At 44.9% G+C, this 25,865-nt stretch overlaps 2 protein-coding genes across 10 annotated transcripts in view; one reads left to right on the forward strand and one right to left on the reverse strand.

The window, feature by feature from the left end:
- The window catches only part of KATNIP (katanin interacting protein), a 181,367-nt gene extending 166,964 nt beyond the window's left edge, over positions 1–14,403 (reverse strand). For 4 of the 9 annotated variants that reach the window (XR_012161174.1, XM_073362647.1, XM_073362646.1 and 1 more), the window contains exons 1-2: positions 14,205–14,267; positions 9,421–9,497 (exon numbers count right to left, since the gene is read on the reverse strand). Coding sequence is in view for 7 of the 9 variants with exons in the window: in XM_073362647.1 (XP_073218748.1) it covers positions 9,421–9,482 (62 nt within the window). In the remaining 2 variants the exon portion in view is untranslated. The other 5 variants (XM_073362645.1, XM_073362649.1, XM_073362643.1 and 2 more) reach the window with 5 other exon arrangements.
- Positions 14,404–14,481: 78 nt separating this feature from the next.
- The window catches only part of GTF3C1 (general transcription factor IIIC subunit 1), an 82,453-nt gene continuing 71,069 nt past the window's right edge, over positions 14,482–25,865 (forward strand). The window contains exons 1-3 of the mRNA XM_073362655.1: positions 14,482–14,730; positions 20,355–20,564; positions 23,036–23,212. Coding sequence (XP_073218756.1) covers positions 14,510–14,730; positions 20,355–20,564; positions 23,036–23,212 — 608 coding nt within the window. The 5' untranslated portion in view covers positions 14,482–14,509. The remainder of the gene's footprint in view (positions 14,731–20,354; positions 20,565–23,035; positions 23,213–25,865) is intronic.

The raw sequence follows: 25,865 nt of genomic DNA on the forward strand, positions 1-25,865 counted from the left end.
CTTTCAGCGGGAGTGCCGCTCCTCGGCGGCGCCCGCTCGCCCCTCAAAGAAGTGCCCCAAGTATAGGAAGGGCTATCACTGGGCTAATCAGTGTCGTAGCGGGTCGGGAAACCGCACAACGGGTCCCCCCCGAACCCAGGGCCAAACGGGGTGTTTCCCACTCAGACAACTGTTCCTCTGCTTCAAAACCCATAGACTCCATGAAGGCGGCGACTGCCGGAAGTGCAGGGCTTGATTTGATTATGCAGGAGGATGCTGACTTTCGGTTGCCGGGGGAGGTTTGCGCCATACCTACCCAGGTGACGGGACCTCTCCCTGCCGGATTTGTGGGTCTGGTTCTCCCTCGCTCACACGCTGGGAAACAGGGTTTTTGGTCATTCCAGGGGTCATTGACGCCAACTACACCGGCGTTATTAAGGTTCAGGTATGGACCCATCTTCCACAGTCGCTCCCGCATGGACGGTCAATTGCGCAATTGATTTTAGTCCCCTATCAGGTGCCAGCTGCGGAGGATCGAGCCTGGGGCGGAGGCGGCTTTGGATCGACGCTGGCTCAGTCGCCATCTCACAACATGTCCTCTCCACTTGTTGCTCTAACAATGTCGGTCCGCCCCTCGAAACCTCAGTTAACACTTCTCTTAAACAATGTTCCTTTTACAGGGCTGGTGGACACTGGAGCTGACGTTACGGTGATTCGCGATCCGGAGTGGCCGGTCAGTTGGCCAACAGTTCCTTCTAAAGAGTTGTGGGGGATTGGGGGTAGTAAACCTGGGCGCCAAAGTTTGTCTTGGGTCACGGTCTCTAAACCGGGAGGCCGTGCCCTTGCTACAATCCGTCCTTTTGTGCTCCCTGTCCACCTCAATATTTGGGGCCGTGACTTGCTTACAAAGCTGGACACCACCCTTGATATTAATATCTAATGGCCCAAAACCCTCCCACACGCACCTTGCCCTCCGCATTACCCTTGGTGTGGCAATCCTTAGAGCCCGTATGGATTGACCAGTGGCCCCTCCCTCTAGAGAAGCTAAAAGCACTTCAGTCGCTTGTGCAGCAACATTTGCATGTGCAGCGCTTGGAACGCTCCACTAGTCCCTGGAACACCCCGGTGTTCGTTATTAAGAAAAAATCGGGTGCATGGCGGCTGTTACATGATCTAAGGGAAATAAATAAACGCATACAACCCATGGGCCCCTTACAATTTGGCTTACTGAACCCGAATTTAATTCCTCAAACCGATCAGCTTTGTGTGTTAGATTTAAAGGATTGTTTTTTCACCATTCCCCTTTGCCCACAAGACCGCGAAAAATTCGCGTTTACAGTGCCACAATATAATAATCAGCAACCCTCTCATAGGTATCAGTGGAAAGTCTTGCCCCAGGGAATGCAAAATAGTCCGACCTTGTGTCAGCTTTTTGTGGATCGGGCCCTTGCCCCTTTTCGTGCCTGATACCCCACACTAAAGGTCTACCATTATATGGATGACATTTTGCTTAGTGGTCCCCAGGTTACGGCAGAACAGCTTGAATCTCTGTCCCAGATTCTCTGCCAAAATGGCCTATTAGTGGCACCAGAAAAAATCCAACGCTCTTATCCCTACCACTACCTCGGGCATAAGGTTTTGCAAACCTATGCCGCCCCTGTTCGCCCCGAACTGGTTCTACCTCAACCCCTAACCCTTGTTAAATTACAAAAGGTTTTGGGTCATTTAAATTGGATTCGACCCTACTTCCGTCTCCCCACATCAATGCTGCAGCCGTTGTTCGAGCTCCTACGTGGAGCTCAGGCACCGGGCGCAGTTATTGCCGTCACTGAAGAGCACCTTGCCTGCATTCGGCAGATCAATGCAGTGTTGAGTCAGCAGTTTGTGGATAGACTCACTGAGATCTGTCCCCTACGGTTGGTTCTCCTGGCCACCCCTCATACGCCTACTGAGGCTCTGTTTGTCCCTCATACGGACACAGCCGTCTCTATCATAGAGTGGATATATTTGTCATCCACTCCTCCTCGGGACATTTATCCTTATTTAGATGCCTTGTCCGATCTTGTTCGTAAAGCCCGCCACCGTGCAGTGCAACTCACGAGTACCGATGTAGTTGCCATTGTGTTCCCCTTGTCCCGTAGTGAATTTGATTCCTTGTGCCATACCTCCTTGGCCTGGCAGGTTGCTCTTTGTGATTATGTGGGAGAGATCTCTTATAATCCCCCAAAAGATCCCCGATTGGTAATTACCCAACAGGTGCCCCTAGTTGTCCATCATCTTAGCCGCTTTCAACCTATTGTTTCAGCCATCACTCTTTTTACTGATGGCTCTCCACGTCGAGGTGTTGTCACCTATCAATTAGGTGACCCCCCTCATTGGCATTCTCATTTTACGCTGCCTCAGCATTCTGCGCAGCGCTCAGAATTGGCTGCTGTTGTTTTGGCCTTTCAACTTTTTGTTGATTGTCCCTTTAATTTGATTGTGGACACCCATTATGTTTATCAAGTAATTGATCATTTACCCCTTGCCCTCATTACCCCTCAGGTCGATGCAGACCTCCTTCACCTGTTTTTGTCTTTACAGTATCTCATCACCACTCGTAATTTCCCTTACTTTGTTGCTCATATTTGCAGTCATACCCCTCTGCCTGGGCTACTTACTGAGGGCAATGCGTGCGCTGACCGCGCGTTACATGGCGAGGTAAATTCCCCTTTTTCTGACCCCATTGAAAGCCATGCCTTTTTTCATCAATCTGCCTCTGTTTTGACCCGCCAGTTTCACATTCCTGCTGATCATGCACGCTCTATTGTTCATTCCTGCCCCCACTGTGCCGCTACTGCCCCTACCTTTTCTTATGCCGTTAACCCCAGAGGTACTGCAGTGAATCAGCTGTGCCACAATTCCGTCCCTATTCGTTTTTACATGTTTCCATTGATACCTATTCGGGATTCCTCTGGGCAACCCCACAGCGTGGGGAAGCCACTCCCAAAGTTATTCACCATTTGCTAGCCTGTTTTGCTGTTATGGGTCGCCCGAGCCAAATAAAAACAGATAATGCCCCAGCCTACTGCTCAACAGTCCTCTCCGCCTTTTGTGTCCAATGGGACGTCCATCTCACACACGGGATCCCTTATAACTCCACGGGCCAAGCCATTGTTGAAGGTGCAAATCGCACGCTAAAAACCTTGCTTGACAAACAATTAAAACAAGGGGAGCTGCGTCTCCGAACCTTAGGAGACATTCAGCAGCAATTGCATATCCTTTTGTTCACTTTAAATAATTTAACGCTGAACGCAGATCAGCAGACCCCCGTGGATCGGCATTTTCATAAATCCGAGGTACTGGAAAGACCGCGTGTCTACTACCGTCAGCTGCCCGACCCGCAATGGCTGGGCCCAGTACCTCTAATCACTTGGGGTCGGGGATATGCTGGTGTGTCTCTCCCTGCAGGATCGTTGTGGGTTCCGGCCCGGTGTGTGCGACCGGCACTGAAGCAGCATGGCATGGCACCAGGGACTATCGAACCCCATACCGGAGTTTCAGCTGACCCTGGAGGAGAACGCGGTGCCTCCCGGGTCGACAACGAAGGGACGGAAACGGAAGAGGCGTAGTGTCCCAAGCCAGCCCGTGACATGGGGAGCAGTAAAAGCATTGGTCGCCGCGGCTCAACGACGGCTGGCAGCAAACCAACAGCTAGAGACTCCTGAGACTTTGTTTGTGGCAATTCTTGCCCAAATTACGGCTAATTCTGTATTGATTGTATGCCTTTTGTGCCTGCTATTTCCTGTAGGGGTTGGCTCGGGAGCGCTTTCTCCATTACAAGCCCGAATGACATATAACCTATGGGAAAGATTGGCTTCAATAGCAAATTTTACCCATTTTTGTTTATCTAATTCTGTAGCAGCCGGAGAATTGTTAGGTACATGCCTTATCCCAGTATGTCATCACCCTGAGGAAATAGGGAATGAGACGATGCTCGCTGCTTACGTGAATCTCTCTTCCCAATACTCTGGTATGGCTAATTGGGGCCCGGCCAACTATACTTTGCCTCACACGGCCATATCCCTCCACACACCGTACCCGGCCGGGACCAACAATGTCACCTGTGCGCGTGTGGTTAACTGCACTAGTACAAAGGTGCCCTTGGGCTGTCGGCAAGTTTCTCAAACCTTTTTAAATTGTTCCCACGCCGTGAATGTTTCGTACAATTATGGCCATATCATCCTACCATCAGGGTGGTTTTTTACCTGCGGCTCATGCACCTTTAGTTATATTCCTGCAAATTTAAGCAATGGCACCCTTTGCTGCCTCAGCAGAATGACACTCATTCTGCCTTTTGCCGGCCAAAAGCGCAGTAAAAGAGGTGTACCCCTTTCAGAAGGCTGTGTTGCAGATGTTGATCTTCTTAGCCGCGCTGAGTATACCGCCTTAGCAGCCTCTATTGTTGGAGTTCCCGGGCTTGCCACTTATACAGCCAGAACTTTAAATAACCTGGCATGCTTTGCGGCAAAGGCAATTAATACAACATCCCAGGCAATTGCCCTACTTAACACAGAGCAACACGAATTAAGGGATGCAATTTTGGATAACAGAGCAGCCATTGATTTTCTGCTCCTGAAACACCATCTAGGCTGCTCCACGTTTCAGCATATGTGTTGCTTTAATTTAACTGATAATAGTCGCTCCATAGAAACTAGAATGGCCCAATTGGCCAATCTTACAGCACACATACGCCAAGATCTGGGGTTTGAGGGTTTTTGAAATTGGCTTACAGGATGGCTGCCCTCTCTAGGATGGCTGCGACAACTTTTCGGTTATGCTGTGTTTGTAATTGTTGGGCTTATATTTTGCTGCTGCTGTATACAATGTATTCCCTCTTTGCTAAGGCTTTGCAGAGATCCGCCCTGGCAGGCTCCCCGAGTTATGTCCTTGTCTGTCCGGGAGTTAAATCACTTGCAAAAGCAAATTGATGGCTACCATGAGATGGCCGAGCACAAATAATAACAAAAGGGGGGATGAAGGGTTCATGTAGCGTTCATGCACCTCGAAACAGTCAGGGCACACCCTGACTGTTGTGTAGGAGCAATGCACACATTGCTCTGCTCTGTCCAAGGACATGGACCATCTGGGAAGTCAAAATAAGGACATCAACCGTGGGAAGCTTCCTCGGCCTAAGCTCAAGGCCTGAGAACAAAGATTGTAGTAGATAGAGGCTAGTAAATAGGAATATTAATCAAAGTCATATTATTTCCTTTGTTGATGCCTTTTGCGGTCGGTTGGGGTATGTAATGCACAGGGGGGAGAGAAATAAAAGAGAGGTGGAAAAGCTTACAGGGGCAATCCTGTCAGCAGACCAGCCTGCTTGCTTGCCTAAAGCCGTGTCCTGTCTTGTATTGAACTGCCACAAGCAAGCGACCAGGGAGCTTTGCGACCAGGGGCCGCTAACAGGGAGTTTCAAGAGGGAGTTCTCCAGGTAAAGGAGGAGCAAATATGGGACCCTTGGGGTAAGTGGCTGTCTGTAGTGTGTGTTTGGGGGTTACGTGCTGTGTGCTGAGGTTGTGTTTGTCTGTCTGTTTGAAGGACCGTGTGTTGTCGCTGGTGGTTGGAAGCTGTGAGCTTCTAAACAAGGTTTGAAATCTAGAAGCCTCTGTTCATTGCCTGAGCCTTAGTCAGGGAGCAGGGCTACCAAGGAGGCCAGGGCTTTATAAAGCAGTGAGGAAGCGACCAGGGAGCAGAAGCAGGAAGCCTGCTAAACAACCGGTGGGGCCCCTGGACGATCGAGATACAAAAGGAGCACTTAAAGACGATAAAGTCATTGTGGAGAAGCTAAATGAATTCTTTGCTTCAGTCTTCACGGCTGAGGATGTTAGGGAGATTCCCAAACTTGAGCTGTCTTTTGTGGATGACAAATTTGAGGAATTGTCACAGATTGAAGTGTCACTAGAGGAGGTTTTGGAATTAATTGAGAAACTTAACAGTAACCAGATGGCATTCACCCAAGAGTTCTGAAAGAACTCAAATGTGAAATTGCGGAACTATTAACTATGGTTTGTAACCTGTCCTTTAAATCAGTACCCAATGCATGCATCCGATGAAGTGATCTGTAGCTCACGACAGCTTATGCTCAAATAAATTTGTTAGTCTCTAAGGTGCCACAAGTACTTGTTTTCGTTTTGCTGATATAGACTAACACGGCTGCTACTCTGAAAAAAGTACCCAATGACTGGAAGATAGCTAATGTAACGCCAATATTTAAGAAGGGATCTAGAGGTGATCCTGGCAATTACAGACCGGTAAGTCTAATGTCAGTACCGGGCAAATTAGTTGAAACAATAGTAAAGAATAAAATTGTCAGACACGTAGAAGAACATAAATTGCTGCGAAAAGTCAACATGGTTTCTGTAAAGGGAGATCATGTCTTACTAATCTATTAGAGTTCTTTGAGGGGGTCAACAAACATGTGGACAAGGGGAATCCAGTGGACATAGTGTACTTAGATTTCCAGAAAGCCTTTGACAAGGTCCTCACCAAAGGCTCTTACGTAAATTAAGTTGTCCTGGGATAAGAGGGAAGATCCTTTCATGGATTGAGAACTGGTTAAAAGACAGGGAACAAAGGGTAGGAATAAATGGTAAATTTTCAGAATGGAGAGGAGTAACTAGTGGTGTTCCCCAAGGGTCAGTCCTAGGACCAATCCTATTCAACCTATTCATAAATGATCTGGAGAAAGGGATAAACAGCGAGGTGGCAAAGTTTGCAGATGATACTAAACTGCTCAAGATAGTTAAGACCAAAGCAGACCGTGAAGAACTTCAAAAAGATCTCACAAAACTAAGGAATTGGGCAACAAAATGGTAAATGAAATGTAATGTGGATAAATGTAAAGTAATGCACATTGGAAAAAATAACCCCAACTATACATACAATCTGATGGGGGCTGATTTAGCTACAACTAATCAGGAGAAAGATCTTGGAGTCATCGTGGATAGTTCTCTGAAGACATCCACGCAGAGTGCAGCTGCCGTCAAAAAAGCAAACGGGATGCTAGGAATCATTAAAAAAGGGATAGAGAATAAGATGGAGAATATCTTAGCCCCTATATAAATCCATGATAAGCCCACATCTTGAATACTGCGTACAAGTATGGTCACTTCATCTCAAAAAAGATATACTAGCACTAGAAAAGGTTCAGAAAAGGGCAACTAAAATGATTAGGGGTTTGGAACTGGTCCCATAGGAGGAGAGATTAAAGAGGCTAGGACTTTTCAGCTTGAAAAAGAGGATACTAAGGGGGGATATGATAGAGGTATATAAAATCATGAGTGGTGTGGAGAAAGTGAATAAGAAAAAGTTATTTACTTGTTCCCATAATATAAGAACAAGGGCCACCAAATGAAATTAATGGTAGCAGGTGTCAAACAAATAAAAGGAAATTCTTCTTCACTCAGCGCACAGTCAACCTGTGGAACTCCTTGCCTGAGGAGAATGTGAAGGCTAGGACTATAACAGGGTTTAAAAGAGAACTGGATAAATTCATGGAGGTTAAGTCCATTAATTAGCCAGGATGGGTAAGGAATGGTGTCCCTAGCCTCTGTATGTCAGAGGGTGGAGATGGATGGCAGGAGAGAGATCACTGGATCATTACCTGTTAGGTTCACTCCCTCTGGGGCACCTGGCATTGGCCACTGTTGGTAGACAGGATACTGGGCTGGATGGACCTTTGGTCTGATCCAGTATGGCCATTCTTATGTTCTTAACTTAACAAGCTAAGTTAATTCAAAGTAAAAATCTCTCTCACCACATGCTTTAGCAGTCTTACTAGCTGAATTCCTTTCAGACAGGATCCTTTCCTCATCCTAAAGCCATTTCTCTGTTCTCAGACATTGCGGCTACCGTGAGTAGAAAGAAAGGGAGGAATAACTTGGGGCATCTGTTACCCTTTCTTATATTTCTCCTCTTCTTTGAGAATCATCTCCAGCTGGGGTTGAGGAAACAGAAAGTGTGTGGGGACAGGAACCTCCAGCTGTTTCTTTGACAACAGGTAAATTTCTCATTCACATCCTCTTTCTTGCCAAAGAATGGCCACTTAACCAAGTGATAGTCCATTTAATCTTGTTGACACCTGTCCAAGGCATCGGCTAACCTTTTGTCTCTGAGGAACTGGTTTGTGGTTACTTTTCTAAACTTGGATATGTCTCAGTAATGTCATACAGTAGAACTGTAAACTTTACATAGAGTGTTGCCACACATATTTTACCAGGACAATAATGATCAGCAAATTATGAGTTTTCAATTGATACCTCACAAGGCATACTTTGTACAAAATTTATCATAGTCTTGAAAAAGGGGTGAACATGAATCATCACGAAGAAAAGAAAAACTCCACATGAAGGCAATGCCGCTCACTCCCCCCTCCAATAACATCCCTTGTAACACCATGAGGGAAAGCCACAGCACACTCTTTCTAAAGATGTCTATAACTCCTTTTCTTGACATATAGGAAAAAACAAATTAATATTCTTGCACTTTGTCTCAAAGTCTTTTTAAACAAAGTCCAAGTCACAGCAGGGTTCCTTAACCCTGTCTAGTAGCTTGGCTGTTCCAGTCCCAGAAGCACCTAGCAGGGCATCTCCTGTTCCTTTTGTCTTCTTCAGAAAAGAAAGCTAACAAGCCCCAACTGCTACTAAACTCTATGTATTAACAAACACTTCTTTCAGTTTGTTTTAAACCTGCTGCCTAGTAATTTCATTGGGTGACCCTTGGTTCTTGTGTTATGTGAAGAGGTAAACAACACTTACTTGATCCAGCCAAGCTTGGGGCCAAGAGGCACATCCCTTGTGATTCCAGATCACTATGGGGTTGAAGACCAATACATTTTGCCCTTTTCTTTCTTTCATTCATTTTATTACTGGAGATATCTGCATGGAAACAGGATCTTTTGTCTATAAGAGTTTACCAGATTCTGCCATTGCCTAGGCTATGTTTGTGACGACACAATAAGCTGCTGTGAAGAAGAATGTGGTGTCACAAAAAGAAAGTTGGGTGGAGAATGAAACAAGAGTCCTGTTTCCATGCTTATATCACTAGTGGTAATAAACAGAAAATAATGGCTACACAAGCAGAATCATCTAAGTAGGTGTTTGTTTATTTATTTTTTTCATTTTTCAATAAAGTGAATACTCTGTTTATGTCTACATTGCCAAAAAAAAAAAAAAGAAAGAAAGAAAAAGCAAGTCTCAGAGCCTGAGTCAACTGACTCCAGCTTGTGCTATGGGAGTAAAAATAACAGTCTAGATGTTCCTGCTTGGGCTGGAGCCCAGAGTTTGACACTCTCCCTCTACCCAGACTCTGCACCACTGTCCACTTTTATATTCTGTTAATAAATACAAGTATTAGCCCAGTTTCCATAATATGAAAAGTGCTGGTGACCTTGCATCTTACCGGTTTCTTTGTTGAAGTAATATTAAATATTCATCATGCTTCTCATCAAAGTCAGTCACCATGTCCTTAGTGTAAACCTGAAACAAGAAAATATAACTGGAGTAGTGGAGTAAGGAAAGGGTTCAGAACACAAAGATTAGTCTCTTAGCATCAGTAACAAAAGAACAAGGCTACATTCTAATGTTGAAGAACATTGTTTCCTGAGGGTTTTAAAGAAAACAGCGTTGCACTACCTCCTGAAAAGATAGCCTAGGAGTATGGCTACACTAACAAGTTTAAAGTGGCACAGCTGCACCAATGCAGCTGGGCTGTTGCAAGCTCTCTAACGTAGCTGCTCTAAACTGATGAGAGAAAGCTCTCCCATTGGTTTAACTACTCCAGCCCCCGCGAGCAGCAGTAGCTATGTCAGCAGGAGAAGCCAACTGTTCACACCTGTGCTTATGTTGGTGTAAACTTATGTCTCTCGGGGGGGGGGGGGGGTGTGATTTATTCACTTCCTGAACCCTGAGTGACATAAATTATGCCGACATAAGCTGTAGTGTAGACACAGCCTAAGTAATTATTTATTTGGGGTACTGCCCACTATGTGCAAGATGCCTTCCAAACACTTAAGAAGTAACATCCCTGCTCCAAGAGGATGCACAATTTAAGGACAAACAAGTAAACAACTTTTAGGGAAAGGGGAATAACAAAAGGCAATATATATAACAAGTTGTTAACTAATAGATCTTTTCCTCCTCTGTGTACTATGAGATTTCTCAATTTGCAAGACATGAATTAAATAATTCACACTTGTTATTGCACAGTGTATTTTCTTAAAATAACTCACATTACTGACCTACTTTGCAAGAATGTATTATTTAATTGCTGCTTTAACATAGGAGTTTTCATAAAACAAAACAGTGAATCGAATACACTGAATTTATAATAAACAAAAAAAGAAGCACCAGAAATATTTTCACAATTCTAAACTTGAAAAACAATTGTATTTTATCTCAATTGACAATACAGTATAAGGACTTTGTAGTCTGATTTGTTTTTTACGGTTCCCAGTGGAATCATAGCATGTAGCTGTAACCCACACACCTCCTGCATGTGATGTTCTGTCCCATCTAATGACACCAAGACCACTTAGAGAAAGAGATTAAGAAGTCTGCTCTACAGCCTTAGTTAACAGCCTTATAGCTTTTGGCTGATGCATTTAGCTCCAGAGGTCCCAGGTTCCGTCCCGCCTGACAACAACCGGAGTCGGTCAGTGTTACATAGCAACTAAGCAGGACTGATTCAACTCCCACTGAAGTCAATCTGAGTAGTTCCACTGACTTTAATAAGAATTGAATTGGTCCTCAGAACAGAAAATGTGAGATTGTTTAGAACATCTACTGAAAATACACAAACATATACTTCTACAAGCTGGTGACCTCATGTGTATTATGAGGAGCCAGTGCATCAGTGGCAAACTAATTCATACTCTAGTGTGTCTTATTGATATTAGAGTAATCTTTCTGAGTTATTCTGAGTTACAGTGTTTTTGTTTCATTTTTAAACTGTAAAACAATTACTTTGGAATGGGGAAGAATTAAGGGGTTATGCAAAGTATTCTTCAACTAGGAAACATATACTAGCAGAAGAATAAAACAAATCAGTACAGAAAAGTTTATAAATGCTAACCTTTCAGCAGTAGTTTGTGGTCCAGCAGCCAATTACAACTCTGTTTATAATTAAAAGATGATACTGAACACCTTGCTTTGTTTTTTCCAATTAAAAGTGAAAGCTAAAAGTGATTGTAGCTTCACAACTTGGAAAGGGGCTAATTGGGGAGTGGAGGCAGTAGCAATCCTCCACCCCCACAACACTACTTTATTTCTCTTCTTAAATTCCTAAGAAAATAAACTGGGACCATTATACCAGCTTCTAGTTCAGGCCCGTAAAGTAAACTTCATTTTAAATGCTCCCCATTTCTCTCATACTTGGCTGTCAGAGAGAACCAGTACTTCCCTTTGAAATGATGCAATATTCATTGTGTTTCTTTCTTAGGAGGTTTAAAGAGATGTGCAACATGAAGGATGCAATAAGGCAGAAGTTAGGGTTCAGGCTGACAGCTGAATACAGATTAAAAGAACATATTTCAAGTTACCAGGCCTTTCTCAACAGTTACAGTACAGGATGATACTTCTGATGCATCTCTAATACATGTCAATAAAGTAAAAGTTTACTCCCTTCAGCCTCTATATACATATAAACCACTTGACTACTTACACACTAAGAAGCTTAATTTGCACACTGAAATAAGGATTTTATATAGTTTCCTATAAAAAATAAATAATATATTCTTGACTTTGCTGTCTATTATTATATTATTGACTATGCTATAATATCTGTGAATATGATCCTCCCAGTTCATTAGTTATCCACTCAATCTTCCAGAAAAGACATCTTAGGCCTGGTCTACACTATACAGTTAGATCGACATAAGGCAACTATGTCAGCGTACACACTGGTGTAAGTGCCCCACAAAACCAACATCGTAACTTCACCTCCATGAGAGGAGTAGGGCTTATGTCGGTGTAGTTAGGAAGATGCAGTGTCAATATAGACACTGCATTACTTACATGGGCTATTGGTTGTCTTGTCAATTTCACAGCTCTGAGCCACTCAGAGCCATGAAATTGACAAGAAAGCCTGACTCCCACCTGGGCTGCTGCCCCCTCTCCACTCCAAGTTGGGCTGCCAGCCAGGCTCCCGGCTTGGGCTGCTGCCTGGACTCCCCACTGGAAGCCCTGCTACCCCCCCCCAGAGTCCCGGCTCCCCAATGAGAGTCCCCGCTACCCTCCAGTGTCCTGGTTCTCTGCTCCTGGCAGGGAGCCTGGCTGCATCCACGGTCCCAACTCAGAGCCCGGCTGCCCCCTGGGCTCTTGGTTCCTTCCAGGAGCACGGCTGCCAACCAGATACTGGGTGTCGCTCTCCCTGCTGGAGGTGATAAGCTGCTGGAGACGATAAGCTGCAGGTGGCTCCCCCTCACCCCCAACAGGGACGGAAGGTGAGAAGCCCAGCAGGAAGCTGCGCAGAGCTGAAAGCCCTGGCTCTCAGGGCCACCCTGCCCCTTCTTCAGTCGGTGGGAGTGCTCCTGGTGAGGACGCACACCACCAACAGAAAGAGGGCAGCGTGGACATCCACCACCACAGTAATTACTGCAGTGGCTGTAAGTCGACCTTACCTAGGTCGACTTAAGACTGTCATCTAGACATGTATTAGATAATTTCTAATATAAACAATTTTTCAGAAATATAATTTCTGAATTTCTAATATAAACAAAAAACAGGGAAAGGAAAAAACCTCTTTTTTTCTCCTGTTCACGTAACCGCTAAAACAGAGGTGGGCAACTTGCGGCCCATCACGGTAATCCGCTGGCGGGCCACGAGACAGTTTGTTCACTGTCTTGGGAGACAGGCCAGTCCTTGCTTACAGACAGCCCCCCAACCTGAAGCAAATACTCACCAGCAACCACACACCACACAACAGAAGCACTAACCCAGGAACCTATCCTTGCAACAAAGCCCGTTGCCAACTGTGTCCACATATCTATTCAGGGGACATCATCATAGGGCCTAATCACATCAGCCACAATATCAGAGGCTGAATTGGAATTTAATTTGCAAAGTGGATACAATTAACTTAGGCTTGAATAGAGACTGGGTGTGGATGGGTCATTACACAAAGTAAAATTATTTTCCCGTGTTTATTTCTTCCTCCCCCTTTCCTCAGACATTCTTGTCAACTGCTGGAAATGGCCCACCTTGATTATCACTACAAAAGGTCCCCCCTCCCCCCGCTCTCCTGCTGGTAATAGCTCACCTTAAGTGATCACTCTCCTTACAGTGTGTATGGTAACATCCATTGTTTCATGTTCTCTATGTATATAAATCTCCCCACTGTATTTTCCACTAAATGCATCCGATGAAGTGAGCTGTAGCTCACGAAAGCTTATGCTCAAATAAATTTGTTAGTCTCTAAGGTGCCACAAGTACTCCTTTTCTTTTTGTTTACATCGACCACCCGCAGGGACAGCTGCCCGCAGCTCCCAATGGCCGCGGTGGAAGAGGAGCGGGCTGGCCATCACCTGTAAACAAATCGCCAGCGGATTACCCTGATGGGCCGCAGGTTGCTCACCACTGCTCTAAAAGGTGTGGAAATAATCAGCCAAGGTAACAGAGCTACAGTTTCTACTAACTTTACAATTCATACGTTGTATTGACAATAAAAACAGATGAACACTAGAATTCACATTAGCTACTCCAAAACAAACTTATTCTTACTTGTTTTCTATTTTTTCCTGTTCTATAACTTCAACAGGCCAACCACAGGATAGTTTAGGAAACCAATTATGTAAAAACGAGTCACAATGCACTAATCCGTAATAGAACCGGCTCAGTTAAGAGACATTCCTTCGTTCCATGTCGATATTAAACGCACAGAGCTGTTTAGAAACTCGACCTTCGAAATATCAGCAGGCAGGAGACGGTCTTGCAAGAGCCCCTTGAAAGCGGCTGTTTGGGGCAGAGGCGAAGACCCAACGCTTCAGCCTTGGTTTTTAAGCTGAACACCGACCGCTGTTCCTGGGCAACGGCGGGTGGGGCCAGAACAAACATTGCTATATTGCGGCCGAGGCGCCTCATCGCACAAGCGCCAGAGCCCACCGGCGGGCCCCCTCCCCATCCCGGCCGGGTCTCCCTGCACCCCATCCCGGTCGGCATCGCTCCCCCAATCCCGGCCTCCCCGCTCACCCTAGGCCAGCGCTCCGCCTTCAATTCGGAGCCTCCCCTCTGCACCCCGTCCCCACTCCTCCGCTGCTTCACCCCGGAGCCGCCCCGCCCCGCGTCGCTTTCCCGCCAGCGGCGACACCGACAGCTCTGCCGCCCTCCCTGTTTACCGGTTCCCTTGGTTACCGTCGCGACTGGCGACTAGCAAACCTCACTTCCGGAGCGACTCTGTGACGCAAAATGAGGATGCGCAGGCGCAGTAGAGCTCATCGAATCGGCGCAGGGTCTGTCGGGAGGGCGGTGACGCAGGCGCAGTGAGTGAAGGCGGGATGGAGGCGCTGTGGGCTCTGCTGGACGAGGTGGCCCTGGAGGGTCTGGATGGGATCACGCTGGGCACTTTATGGCACCGGCTGAGCAGCCGCGTCCCGCCCTTCCCGCTGCCCCTGGAGCCCGCCACCCAGCAGCTTCTGTGGGCTGCCCTGAGCGCCCAGCCCGGCCTCAGCTTCTACCTGTTACCGCGGGAGCGGCCCCCCCTCCGCCTGCACGATCGGTGAGGGGCGGCCGTGAGGGGGGGGGCAGGGGGTGGGGAGTAGAGTGAGATGGGGAGTGCGGGGGTGGGGCCGGCGGGGCGCAGTCCAAACCGGCGAGAGGCTGTGTCATCCCCTGCCCTGCAAACTTGGGTGCCTCAGAATGCTTTGCTGCTGTACCCCCCTCTAGCTACTCACATCCTTCCAGTATGCAGGAAACACCCTGAGTGTCTGTGTATGGCTGCAACCTGCCAGTCACCCATCAGACACAGTCTGGTTTCGACTTGCATGGTGACCCCAACACACTCCCATGCCTGGGTCCCCTCCCACCCCCCGAACGTGTGTTCTGCACTGTCCAGCCCTCTCCCATACAGTCCACATATATTAGGCCCACCCCCCGCTATGGGGATCAATTTGCAACAGTTTGCTACCTTAAATGAAGTTACCCAGACAATTCACAACACTGGATTAGTTTTAATTAAAGAATAAACTAGTTTATTTAACTACAAGCAGATAGTTTATGAGTACAAGTGTATGGCATAGGTCAGAAATGGTTACAAGAGAAATACATATAACATGTTTCTTAGTACTAACCTTAACAAACGTGTTTTCAGTAATGTTGCTGACCAAACTCTCAGGACAGGACCTGCTCCCCAACTCCAACAGTTGTTTCTTTTGTCCTCTTAGATGAAAAGGAGAGAGATGGATAAGGAAAGAGACTTGAGGTGTTTTTGCCCTCACTTTTATAATTCAGGTTTCAGAGTAGCAGCCGTGTTAGTCTGTATTCGCAAAAAGAAAAGGAGTCTGTTTTTGAATTTTTTTTGTTGAAGAACTGCCACTTTTCGGTCTGTAATCGAGTGACCAAAGAGATTGAAGTGTTCTCCGACTGTCTTTTGGATGTTATAATTCTTGGTGTCTGATTTGTGTCCATTTATTCTCTACTGTACTCAGGGCTTCAATCACAGAGGGTTGCAGCCATAGGGGGCAGGGTTCTGGGCAGAGTGGGTGGGGGGGGCCTTGGGACTTTAGACCGGGGGGAGTGCTGGGGCTTGGGACTTCAGCCCCGCGGCTCTTTTCCCAGCTTCAGCCCCGCAGGGGGCGCCAGGACTTGGGGCTTTAGCTATGAGGGGGATGCTGGTTTCAGGCCCAAGGCTCCCCGCATAGCTAAAGCCCCGAGTCCCAGTGCGCCTTCCCCCCCCTCCAGCTGAAGCTGGGAGTGGTGCCGTGGGGAGCCCCAAACCCTGGCGCCCCCCCAGCGGGGCTGAAGCTGGGAACGGAGCTGCGGGGCTGAAGCCCAATCGTTCCCCACAGGTCGAAAGCGCTAAGCCCCAATGTTCCCATGGGGCAGAAGCCCTGAGCTCCCCACCCAGAGCCCTGGTTCCCCAAGGCTCAGAAACCATGACCCTCCCCCAGAGTCCTAACCACCCCACTACCCAATCCCCCCCTAATGCGCACGCACCCATCCATTGACTGCAGCCCCAACCCCTCCCCCCCCATGTGGCTGAAGTCCATAACCTCTTCAGAATTATGCAACATTTCAGAGTTAGACAACCTCCATTCCTGAGGTACAGTAGAACGGGCTGAAATTGTGGAAAAGCAGCATCACTTGCCCCATAACCTCAGCCATGCAGAACACAATGCCATCCACGTCCTCAAACAACTCTGACATCATAATCAAAAAGGCTGACAAAGGAGGTGCTGTCGTCATCATGAATAGGTCGGAATATGAACAAGAGGCTGCTAGGCAGCTCTCCAACACCACTTTCTACAAACCATTACCCTCTGATCCCACTGAGGGTTACCAAAAGAAACTACAGCATTTGCTCAAGAAACTCCCTGAAAAAGCACAAGAACAAATTTGCACAGACACACCCCTGGAACCCCGACCTGGGGTATTCTATCTGCTACCCAAGATCCATAAACCTGAAAATCCTGGACGCCCCATCATCTCAGGCATTGGCACCCTGACAGCAGGATAGTCTGGCTATGTAGACTCCCTCCTCAGGCCCTACGCTACCAGGACTCCCAGCTATCTTCGAGACACCACTGACTTCCTGAGGAAACTACAGTCTATCGGTGATCTTCCTGAAAACACCATCCTAGCCACTATGGATGTAGAAGCCCTCTACATCAACATTCCACACAAAGATGGACTACAAGCCGTCAGGAACAGTATCCCCGATAATGTCACGGCAAACCTGGTGGCTGAACTTCATGACTTTGTCCTCACCCATAACTATTTCACATTTGGGGACAATGTATACCTTCAGATCAGCGGCACTGCTATGGGTACCCGCATGGCCCCACAGTATGCCAACATCTTTATGGCTGACTTAGAACAACGCTTCCTCAGCTCTCGTCCCCTAATGCCCTTACTCTACTTGCGCTACATTGATGACCTCTTCATCATATGGAGCCATGGAAAAGAAGCCCTTGAGGAATTCCACCATGATTTCAACAATTTCCATCCCACCATCAACCTCAGCCTGGACCAGTCCACACAAGAGATCCACTTCCTGGACACTACGTGCTAAGAAGCGATGGTCACATAAACACCACCCTATACCGGAAACCTACTGACCGCTATTCCTACCTACATGCCTCCAGCTTTCATCCAGACCACACCACACGATCCATTGTCTACAGCCAAGCTCTACAATACAACTGCATTTGCTCCAACCCCTCAGACAGAGACAAACACTTAAAAGATCTCTATCAAGTGTTCCTACAACTACAATACCCACCTGCTGAAGTGAAGAAACAGATTGACAGAGCCAGAAGAGTACCCAGAAGTCACCTACTACAGGACAGGCCCAACAAAGAAAATAACAGAATGCCACTAGCCATCACCTTCAGCCCCCAACTAAAACCTCTCCAACGCATCATCAGGGATCTACAACCTATCCTGAAGGACGACCCATAACTCTCACAGATCTTGGGAGACAGGCAAATCCTTGCTTACAGACAGCCCCCCAACCTGAAGTAAGTACTCACCAGCAACCACACACCACACAACAGAAGCACTACCCCAGGAACCTATCCTTGCAACAAAGCCCATTGCCAACTGTGTCCACATATCTATTCAGGGGACATCATCATAGGGCCTAATCACATCAGCCACAATATCAGAGGCTCGTTCACCTGCACATCCACCAATGTGATATATGCCATCATGTGCCAGCAATGCCCCTCTGCCATGTACATTGGCCAAACAGGACAGTCTCTACATAAAAGAATAAATGGACACAAATCAGACGTCAAGAATTATAACATTCAAAAACCAGTCAGAGAACACTTCAATCTCTCTGGTCACTCGATTACAGACCTAAAAGTGGCAATACTTCAACAAAAAACTTCAAAAACAGACTCCAACGAGAGACTGCTGAATTGGAATTAATTTGCAAACTGGATACAATTAACTTAGGCTTGAATAAAGGCTGGGAGTGGATGGGTCATTACACAAAGTAAAACTATTTCCCCATGTTTATTCCCCCCTTCCACCCCCCACTGTTCCTCAGACTTTCTTGTCAACTGCTGGAAATGGTCCACCTTGATTATCACTACAAAAGGTTTTTTTTCCCCCTGCTCTCCTGCTGGTAATAGCTCACCTTAAGTGATCACTCCGGTTACAGTGTGTATGGTGACACCCATTGTTTCATGTTCTCTATGTATATAAATCTCCCCACTGTATTTTCCACTGAATGCATCCGATGAAGTGAGCTGTAGGTCACGAAAGCTTATGCTCAAATAAATTTTTTAGTCTCTAAGGTGCCACAAGTACTCCTTTTCTTTTTGCGAATACAGATTAACACGGCTGCTACTCTGAATACTGTACCTAGAATATCCGTTATATGTCAGTAGTGTTTGTAAAGCGTGTTTTACTGTAACTTTTTAGCCATAACATCAAATAAGTGTGCGAAACTGAAGTTGTTAATTTTTAACTCAACAACGAAAAATAAATGTTGTGGTGTGAACACTGTCATTAACTTTTAGGGAAGAATGACACTACATGCCTGTCTGTGTAAGGGAAAGCTCCCAGAGCTGAGGGAGAGGAGACCAGGAGTTCAAATCTCACTTTTTCTAAATGCTGTTAATTCCCATGCAATTTGCTATTATTGACTAAGGCTATGAATCTAAACATAGGAGATAGTTAAGGAAGAGCTGCTGAACATTCCTGTCTATTTTAAAAAAAAAAAAGTTAAGGAGAGAGCTTATGCAAGATCACTGCAGGCCCAGAACCCATGACAAACCCGTCTTAGCCACTGAATCCTTCTGCCTTGCAGCATGACTCCTCTCCCAAGCATGGATAGAATACAGCAGTGGTTCTCAAACTTTTGTACTGGTGACGCTTTTCACATAGCAAGCCTCTGAGTGCGGACTCCCGCCTTATAAATTAAAAACACCTTTTAATATATTTAATATCATTATAAATGCTGGAGGCAAAGCGGGGTTTGGGGTGGAGGCTGACAGCTCGCGATCCCCCCCTGTAATAACTTTGCGACCCCCTGTGGGGTCCCGACCCCCAGTTTGAGAACCCCTGGAATACAGGATTCTGCTGCTGTCTACTAAACAGTTGTGTAAACCAGTGGAAAATTGTGTCAAATCATTCTCCAGTGCCTGGTCTGGAAAGGAGCTAATAATTACTTGTGTAATTCAAATAACCTAAACTAGGCTTATGAAGGTCAGGGGGCTGCTGATCTATGTGTGGAGAGATAGCATGATTAACAATCTTAACAGTAACCTTGTAGTGTTAAGGCGGAATAATGTCCGGAATGCATGCAATATGTCATAGTCAGATTTACTGATCTTTTGTTACAATTTTATAAAAGCAGATGAGGTAGCTTAAGGTTTTGCATTTGAATTAAAGTTTGATAAAACTGGTATGTATTACTTTTGGGTATCTGTTGGAGAGAGAAGTGAAGGCTTTATGGAGTATTGGAATGGGTTATTTACAGTGTTGTGGGTAAGATGGAAAAGAAAGCATGGGTGGGGTATGGACTGTCACAACCTTAATTGTTACTAAACATAAGTTTTGTATACTAATATGTTGTAGCACACAACTCTCTCCTGTGTTTGTCAAAAACTATAAAACTAGAAATAATTTGTGAATTGCACTATTTTAATGGTTTTGTAAATCAAAATTAATATGCAAAAACTTAGTTTCTGTACGATTGTCTTATTGCAAAATAATCAGAAAATAAAAAGCATTGCAACTTTTTTTGAAAAGTATTGAAAAAGAGTCAAGTTCTGTATTAGTTCAGTGTGCCTGTCTAAAACTTATGGTACATGTCCAAATCAATAAAAGAACATTCAAATTCGGCAAGATCAGTGTGCATATTATGACCCTCCTGACACACTTACGCTAAAAATTCTTACTTTGCTCCCATCTCCTCAGAAAAGGCCTTTGCATTATGCTCTGAATGTTGACATATTTGGATTCCTTGTTTGAGAAGTGCAACTCTAATTCTGCATTTCCTGGCTTTCTGACTTTTGAGATTTGAAGGATTTTTAGTTCTAGCTTTCTTCCAAGACATTTTCTGGAGACCAGTTGAAATGTAGCAGCAATCTTAAATTCAGCTTTTAAATTGTTTTTGTCTTGTGAATGTTACAATTTTAAATATTGACTCTCTTTGCATTTTTATTTCAGGTATGAAGAAATAGATCTTGAAACAGGAATACTGGAAACTAAAAGAGATCCTGTCCCTCTAGATGATATTTATCCTGTCCATATGATTTTGGATAATAAGGATGGCATTCAGGGTTCATGCAAATATTTTAAGGAGAGACTAAATTATACTGATCAAATTAGGACAAAGGATTTGCAGCCTTGTTATGCCTACACAGAAGCCTATGAAAAGTGAGTAAGATTTCAGTATTTGTTGGTGTTTCGTTTTAAATTACAATTCTTTGCTATTTGGAAACAGCTCCTTTTAAGAAGAGCTGAGCATGGCTCCTAGGGATGAAAATATTAAATGGTTAACTGGTAAGCATTAGTCTTACCATTAACCCACCCTAACCGTTAACCCCCGGCCCTGGGCCACCCCGGGCCTCACTGACCGGGACCTCTCCCTTTAATCGGTAACCAATTAAACGATATAATTTTAATAATTTAAACGGTTAACTTTTTAAACAATATTTACATCCCTACTGGCTCCATGATTTAATTTGGCATTACTGTGCTGCATTAGATACATATAAATCAATGGAGGAAAATCTCTGTAAAGAAACCATTGTTTTCAATATAACATTGATTTTCTGTTGCAGCAGTAGACAAAATTCTAGTGCATCTTCCAAAAATGAGAACTGAGATTTTCAGAGGCATGGGGTTTCAATCTATCCCTCCTTCACCACATTCATCAAAGGCATATATGAGTGACTAAGCTTTCTTCATCAGATCCAAATGCATCCATTGGTCTTGCATTCCAATTATTGTAAACTCTGCTGCCTATTTTCTGCCCCGTTTCACCCTAAATAATTCCTCTTCCTTTTTGGTGTCTACAGTCTTCAAAAAATTGTAAACATTTGTACCTTCCCCATCCAGATATCACTGATCCAAGCTGTCATGTTTTCTACCATTATAGGGGTTCTAATTGTGAATCTCTTCACCTAACATTTCCCATTATAATTCCACTTTCAGTTGTTTATAATGTTGCCAAATTTTAACTGTTTAGGCTGAAATTTACCAACTGTATGGGCTATTTGGTGTAGTAGTTGTAGCCCAGGATATTAGAGAGATAAGGTGGGTGAAGTAATACCTTTTATTGGACCAACTTCTGTTGGTTCGAAAGCTTGTCTGTCTCACCAACAGAAGTTGGTCCAATAAATAAATTATCTCACCCACCTTGGGCTGTTTGGTGTCCATCTCAGGTCACTTTTTTTTAGAAATTTCAGGTAAAAGTTTCTGAGGAAGTTTGGGGAAAATGAGTATTTCAAAAATGGTCAGAAAAAAATGTTAAAAGCATTCTAACACATCTGTGGTTTGGAACAAGAATCTGAAATTTGGCAGGAGGACCGAGAGGCAGGCATCTTTTTCTATCCTCATGGAACTCTGGCCAGACTTGGCCAAACTATAAATCCTTGGGAAAGTCTTGTACATAAACAAGATAAATCATTTGAAGCTTGCTGGTTAAACTTCTGAATGTTCTGTCTGCACTGAGCTTCCCAAACCCTTTGTCTGGCCTACCGTCAGCTTAGCTTAGCTTCTCTCCATTTTAACAATTGAGGAATTTAACCTGGGAACCAGATATATAGATTTTCAAACCCAAGCTTTTGAAGTTTTTCTCTTTTAAATGTTTCTAATGAACATAGTCTTGGGGCCACCAGTTAGCTCTCAGTGCTGCCAAGATACTACATATCCCTGGTAGTACAGTGGAGACGTCTAGGTTTTCCTTTGACAATTGTTTGGAGTAAAACGCACATGTATTTAGTAATGCTACCACTATTCAGTGTTAAAAACATGATTAAACAAGTTGCTCTGGAACTTCTTAGATTTCTCTTTTGATGTACTGCATTATCAGCACTTGGGGAGCCTGTGGGCTGTATAATATGCACCAAGCAGCTAATCATTTTGTATGTGTGCACTGCTCCTGTTATAACTAAAGCTCCATCACCAGTTCCTGCTGCAAGGTTACTTCTTTTAATGCTGCTCACTAAGCCCATGCCTGTGCTACAGCACTGCAGCTATGCTGCTCTAGTGCCATGCTGTAGACACTTCCTACACTTCCTGAAGGTAGAATTCTTCTGTCAACCTAGCTGCATCTACAGTGTGAATTTTTCAGAACCCTTGAGTGCTGTAGCTATGTCGACCTAACTTTTAAGTTTAGATCAAGCCTAAGCACCTTACTAACTACCTGAAAAATAATTTGATCCTTTCCATCCCTCAGTTCAGCACTTAAAACAGTGTTGTGAAAGCAGTTCTGAGTAACAAGCCTCTTGTTATTGCTGATGTCAGTTGACTTGCCGAATATCAAGCCTATCGTGGAATTGTTGCAATTGTCCTCATCCTATATGGAGATAGTGGTTGAGAACAGGATCATACCTCAGTTCTATATCAGGAAGGTGAGAAAAGTTTGGATAGGAACCAGGCAGGCAGTTCAACTTCCTAAATTTCAAACTTGGTGCTAGTGAAGAATTTTTCTGGAGTTACAGATAATTGTTTGTAATGTTACTGGATGTTATGTGCAGTCATGAAGAGGAAAGTCCTAAATCATCAGCTGAAGTAATCCCTTCAGTAATCATTTTCGCTCAGAAAAGGAAGCAGGCGGGGAAATGGTTAAATTTAGGAGCTCTGGGAAATTAACCTCTCATCTCTTGCTGTTTGCTTTGTAGGTGGGGGGAGAAACTAGTCATCGTTGCTTCACAGGTTCTGCGCTACAGGGCTTTAATTGGCTGGGAGGGGGATCCAGACTTAAAACTCCCAGACTTCTCCTACTGCATTTTGGAGCGATTAGGTCGTGCTAGATGGCAAGGGGAACTTCAGAGAGACCTTCACAGTGGTGCTTTCAAGTAAGTATACTGTTTGTTGCTGTTTATAAAGTAAATCAAAGCCTTACAGATAAGGCTTCATTCATCAGGAATGTATCATCACAGTATTACAGGCACTTTGTTTCTGCAGGTCCTGTGCTGCTTGAGATGCCAGCTTACTGCTTGTAGTAACTAAATTTCCTGGTACTTCCTCACCAAAATAGTTATTAACCTTGTGTCTTTACCAAATTCCCATTTGGTTAACTACTTTATGCTTTCTTTAAATTGCTCCTCCAGTTTCAGTTGGAGATGGTATTTTAATTTTCTGTCCTAACCTGCTTATATGTAGGGATTACTTTCATGTGGAGGACTGATCCTAATAGCTATAGCTAGATACAAAACATGAAGTGCTGCAAAGTCCAGGTGTGCAACTTAGAAGCTCAGTTGCTGCTTCTCTTCCTTCACCTACCCCCAGATTATATGAAGGGGATGGTGCGGGGGTCTCTGCTGAGCTGCTGTACCTGAACTGTGGTTGGGACCTGCTTCCTTTATACTAGTTTCCAGCTACTAGATAGGAAAACTTGAAGCTCCACCCAACCCAGATCATTTGTTGCTACTCTACCGCTCTGTTCAAGACTCCAGTTTTTTGTCTCCTATCCCTTCCTCTTATCATTATTAATAGTTTAATTCCCTGCTTCTGCTGTTTTTGTTAGTTTTGCCAAGCAGCAGCATGAAACTGGCATGGTTCTTGCCATGTTCAGACTTTCTGTAGTTTTACTGCTGCTATCCATGCTAATTTCATACCATTCCTGCTGCTTATGAATAGGGCCCTACCAAATTCACGGCCATGAAAAACATGTCACAGACCATGAAATCTGGTCTTTTGTGTACTTTTAACCTATACTATACAGATTTCACTAAGGAGACCAGTGTTTCTCAAATTGGGCATCCTGACCCAAAAGGGAGTTGCGGGGGGGGGTGGTTACAAAGTTATTTTAGGAGGGTCACGGTATTGCCACCCTTACTTCTGCACTGCCTTCAGAGCTGGGCAGCTGGAGAGCGTTGGCTGTTGTTTATGTTGTTGGCTGTATACTCCAAAGGCAGCACTCCACCAGCAGCAGCACAGAAGTAAGGTTGGCAATACCACACCATGCCACCCTTATGTCTTTGCCACTGCCTTCAGAGCTGGGCAGCCAGAGAGTGGCGGCTGCTGACTGAGGGCCCAGCTCTGCAGGCAGTAGTGCAGAAGTAAGGGTGGCAATACCATACCATGCTATCCTTACTTCTGCGCTGCTGCTGGCAGCAGCTCTGCCTTCAGAGCTAGGCTCCTGGCCAGTAGCTTCCACTCTCCGGCTGCCCAGCTTTGAAGGCAGCGCCGCCACCAGCAGCAGCACAGAAGTAAGGGTAGCAGTACCACAACCCCCCCAACAATAACCTTGCAACACCCCCCGCCGCCACCCCTCCCAATTCCTTTTTGCCTTAGGACCCCTACAATTACAACACCATGAAATTTCAGATTTAAATAGCTAAAACCATGAAATTTACAATTTTTAAATTCCTAGAATTGAACAACCGTGAAATTGACCAAAATGGACCGTGAGTTTGATAGGGCCCTACCTGTGAAGCTCAGACACTGAAACTCTCTGCAGACCTACAAAGGTGTAAAAGGTTCTGTTCATGTTCACAAGATTTTCTTTGTAACCAAGGACTAGAAATTTAATATTTATTTAAAATGCAAGCCTAAGTTAGGCAGAAATGTGGCTTTTATGGCCCTACATTGTCTAAAGAAAGCTTCCACCTGCTTCTTCTACTTCCTGGCAAGTATACGCTTTTTATACAGGATGTTAATTATACATGGAGCTATGCTTTCCATTGTAAGACCCTGTTTTTTGTTGCCTATAATTTTGTCAGAATCTAAATGTTCAAGTTGAAAAATTTTACGTTAGGTCTTTGCCCCAGGCTGAATTTAAAAAAACAATGACCGTTCATCTGTTTCAGAGGATGATGTTAGGGACTCAAAATTTTGCATGGAGGTCTCTGTGGGATCAGAGATGCACCTGTCACAGTTTCAGGGTAGGAGGAAACAGCCTGTCTGGAAAACACGGGGGGAAGGCAGGATCAGGCTGGGGTTGGGTTAGAAGCAGAGGGGATACAGGTACAGAAGAGTCTGTAAGTACTAGAACACTTGGAATTAAACCCAGGATTCCTGAGTCTCAACATTTATAGCTATTGGCTAGACAGCAGAAGAAACCCTCTGGGAAACTCTTACCTGTCTCTCATGGCTGGTACACAGAGGATAGTAGCCTGCTACTGCTACCAGTTACTCTGTTAGGTCCAGTGGCAGAAGACTGTGCTGTGGGCCTAAAGGTTCCAGCCTTGCTGGAAAGTGGGGTCTGTATGGTTCTACATGATGGAATTTCTTTTCTTTCCATTTGCTTTTTAAAGAACTTAAGAAATTACATTTTAAAAAAAATATACCAAAAGAATGTTAAGGTTGCAAAGTCAAACACATAGAAGTTGGGAAATGCCAGAATTAATGTTGAGCGGCTAGTCAGTATTTTTTATCCTCATCATTCAGCGTGTGGCCCCAGGCCATATTTACAATTTCTTATTAAATCTAATGTTAAAATTATATAATACACAGGTTAAGGAAAGAGTGTCTGTACATCTGGGTATAGTGCTTAGATTATCCAAA

Source organism: Lepidochelys kempii, chromosome 10 (assembly GCF_965140265.1).
Source record: "Lepidochelys kempii isolate rLepKem1 chromosome 10, rLepKem1.hap2, whole genome shotgun sequence".
Taxonomy (NCBI): domain Eukaryota; kingdom Metazoa; phylum Chordata; order Testudines; family Cheloniidae; genus Lepidochelys; species Lepidochelys kempii.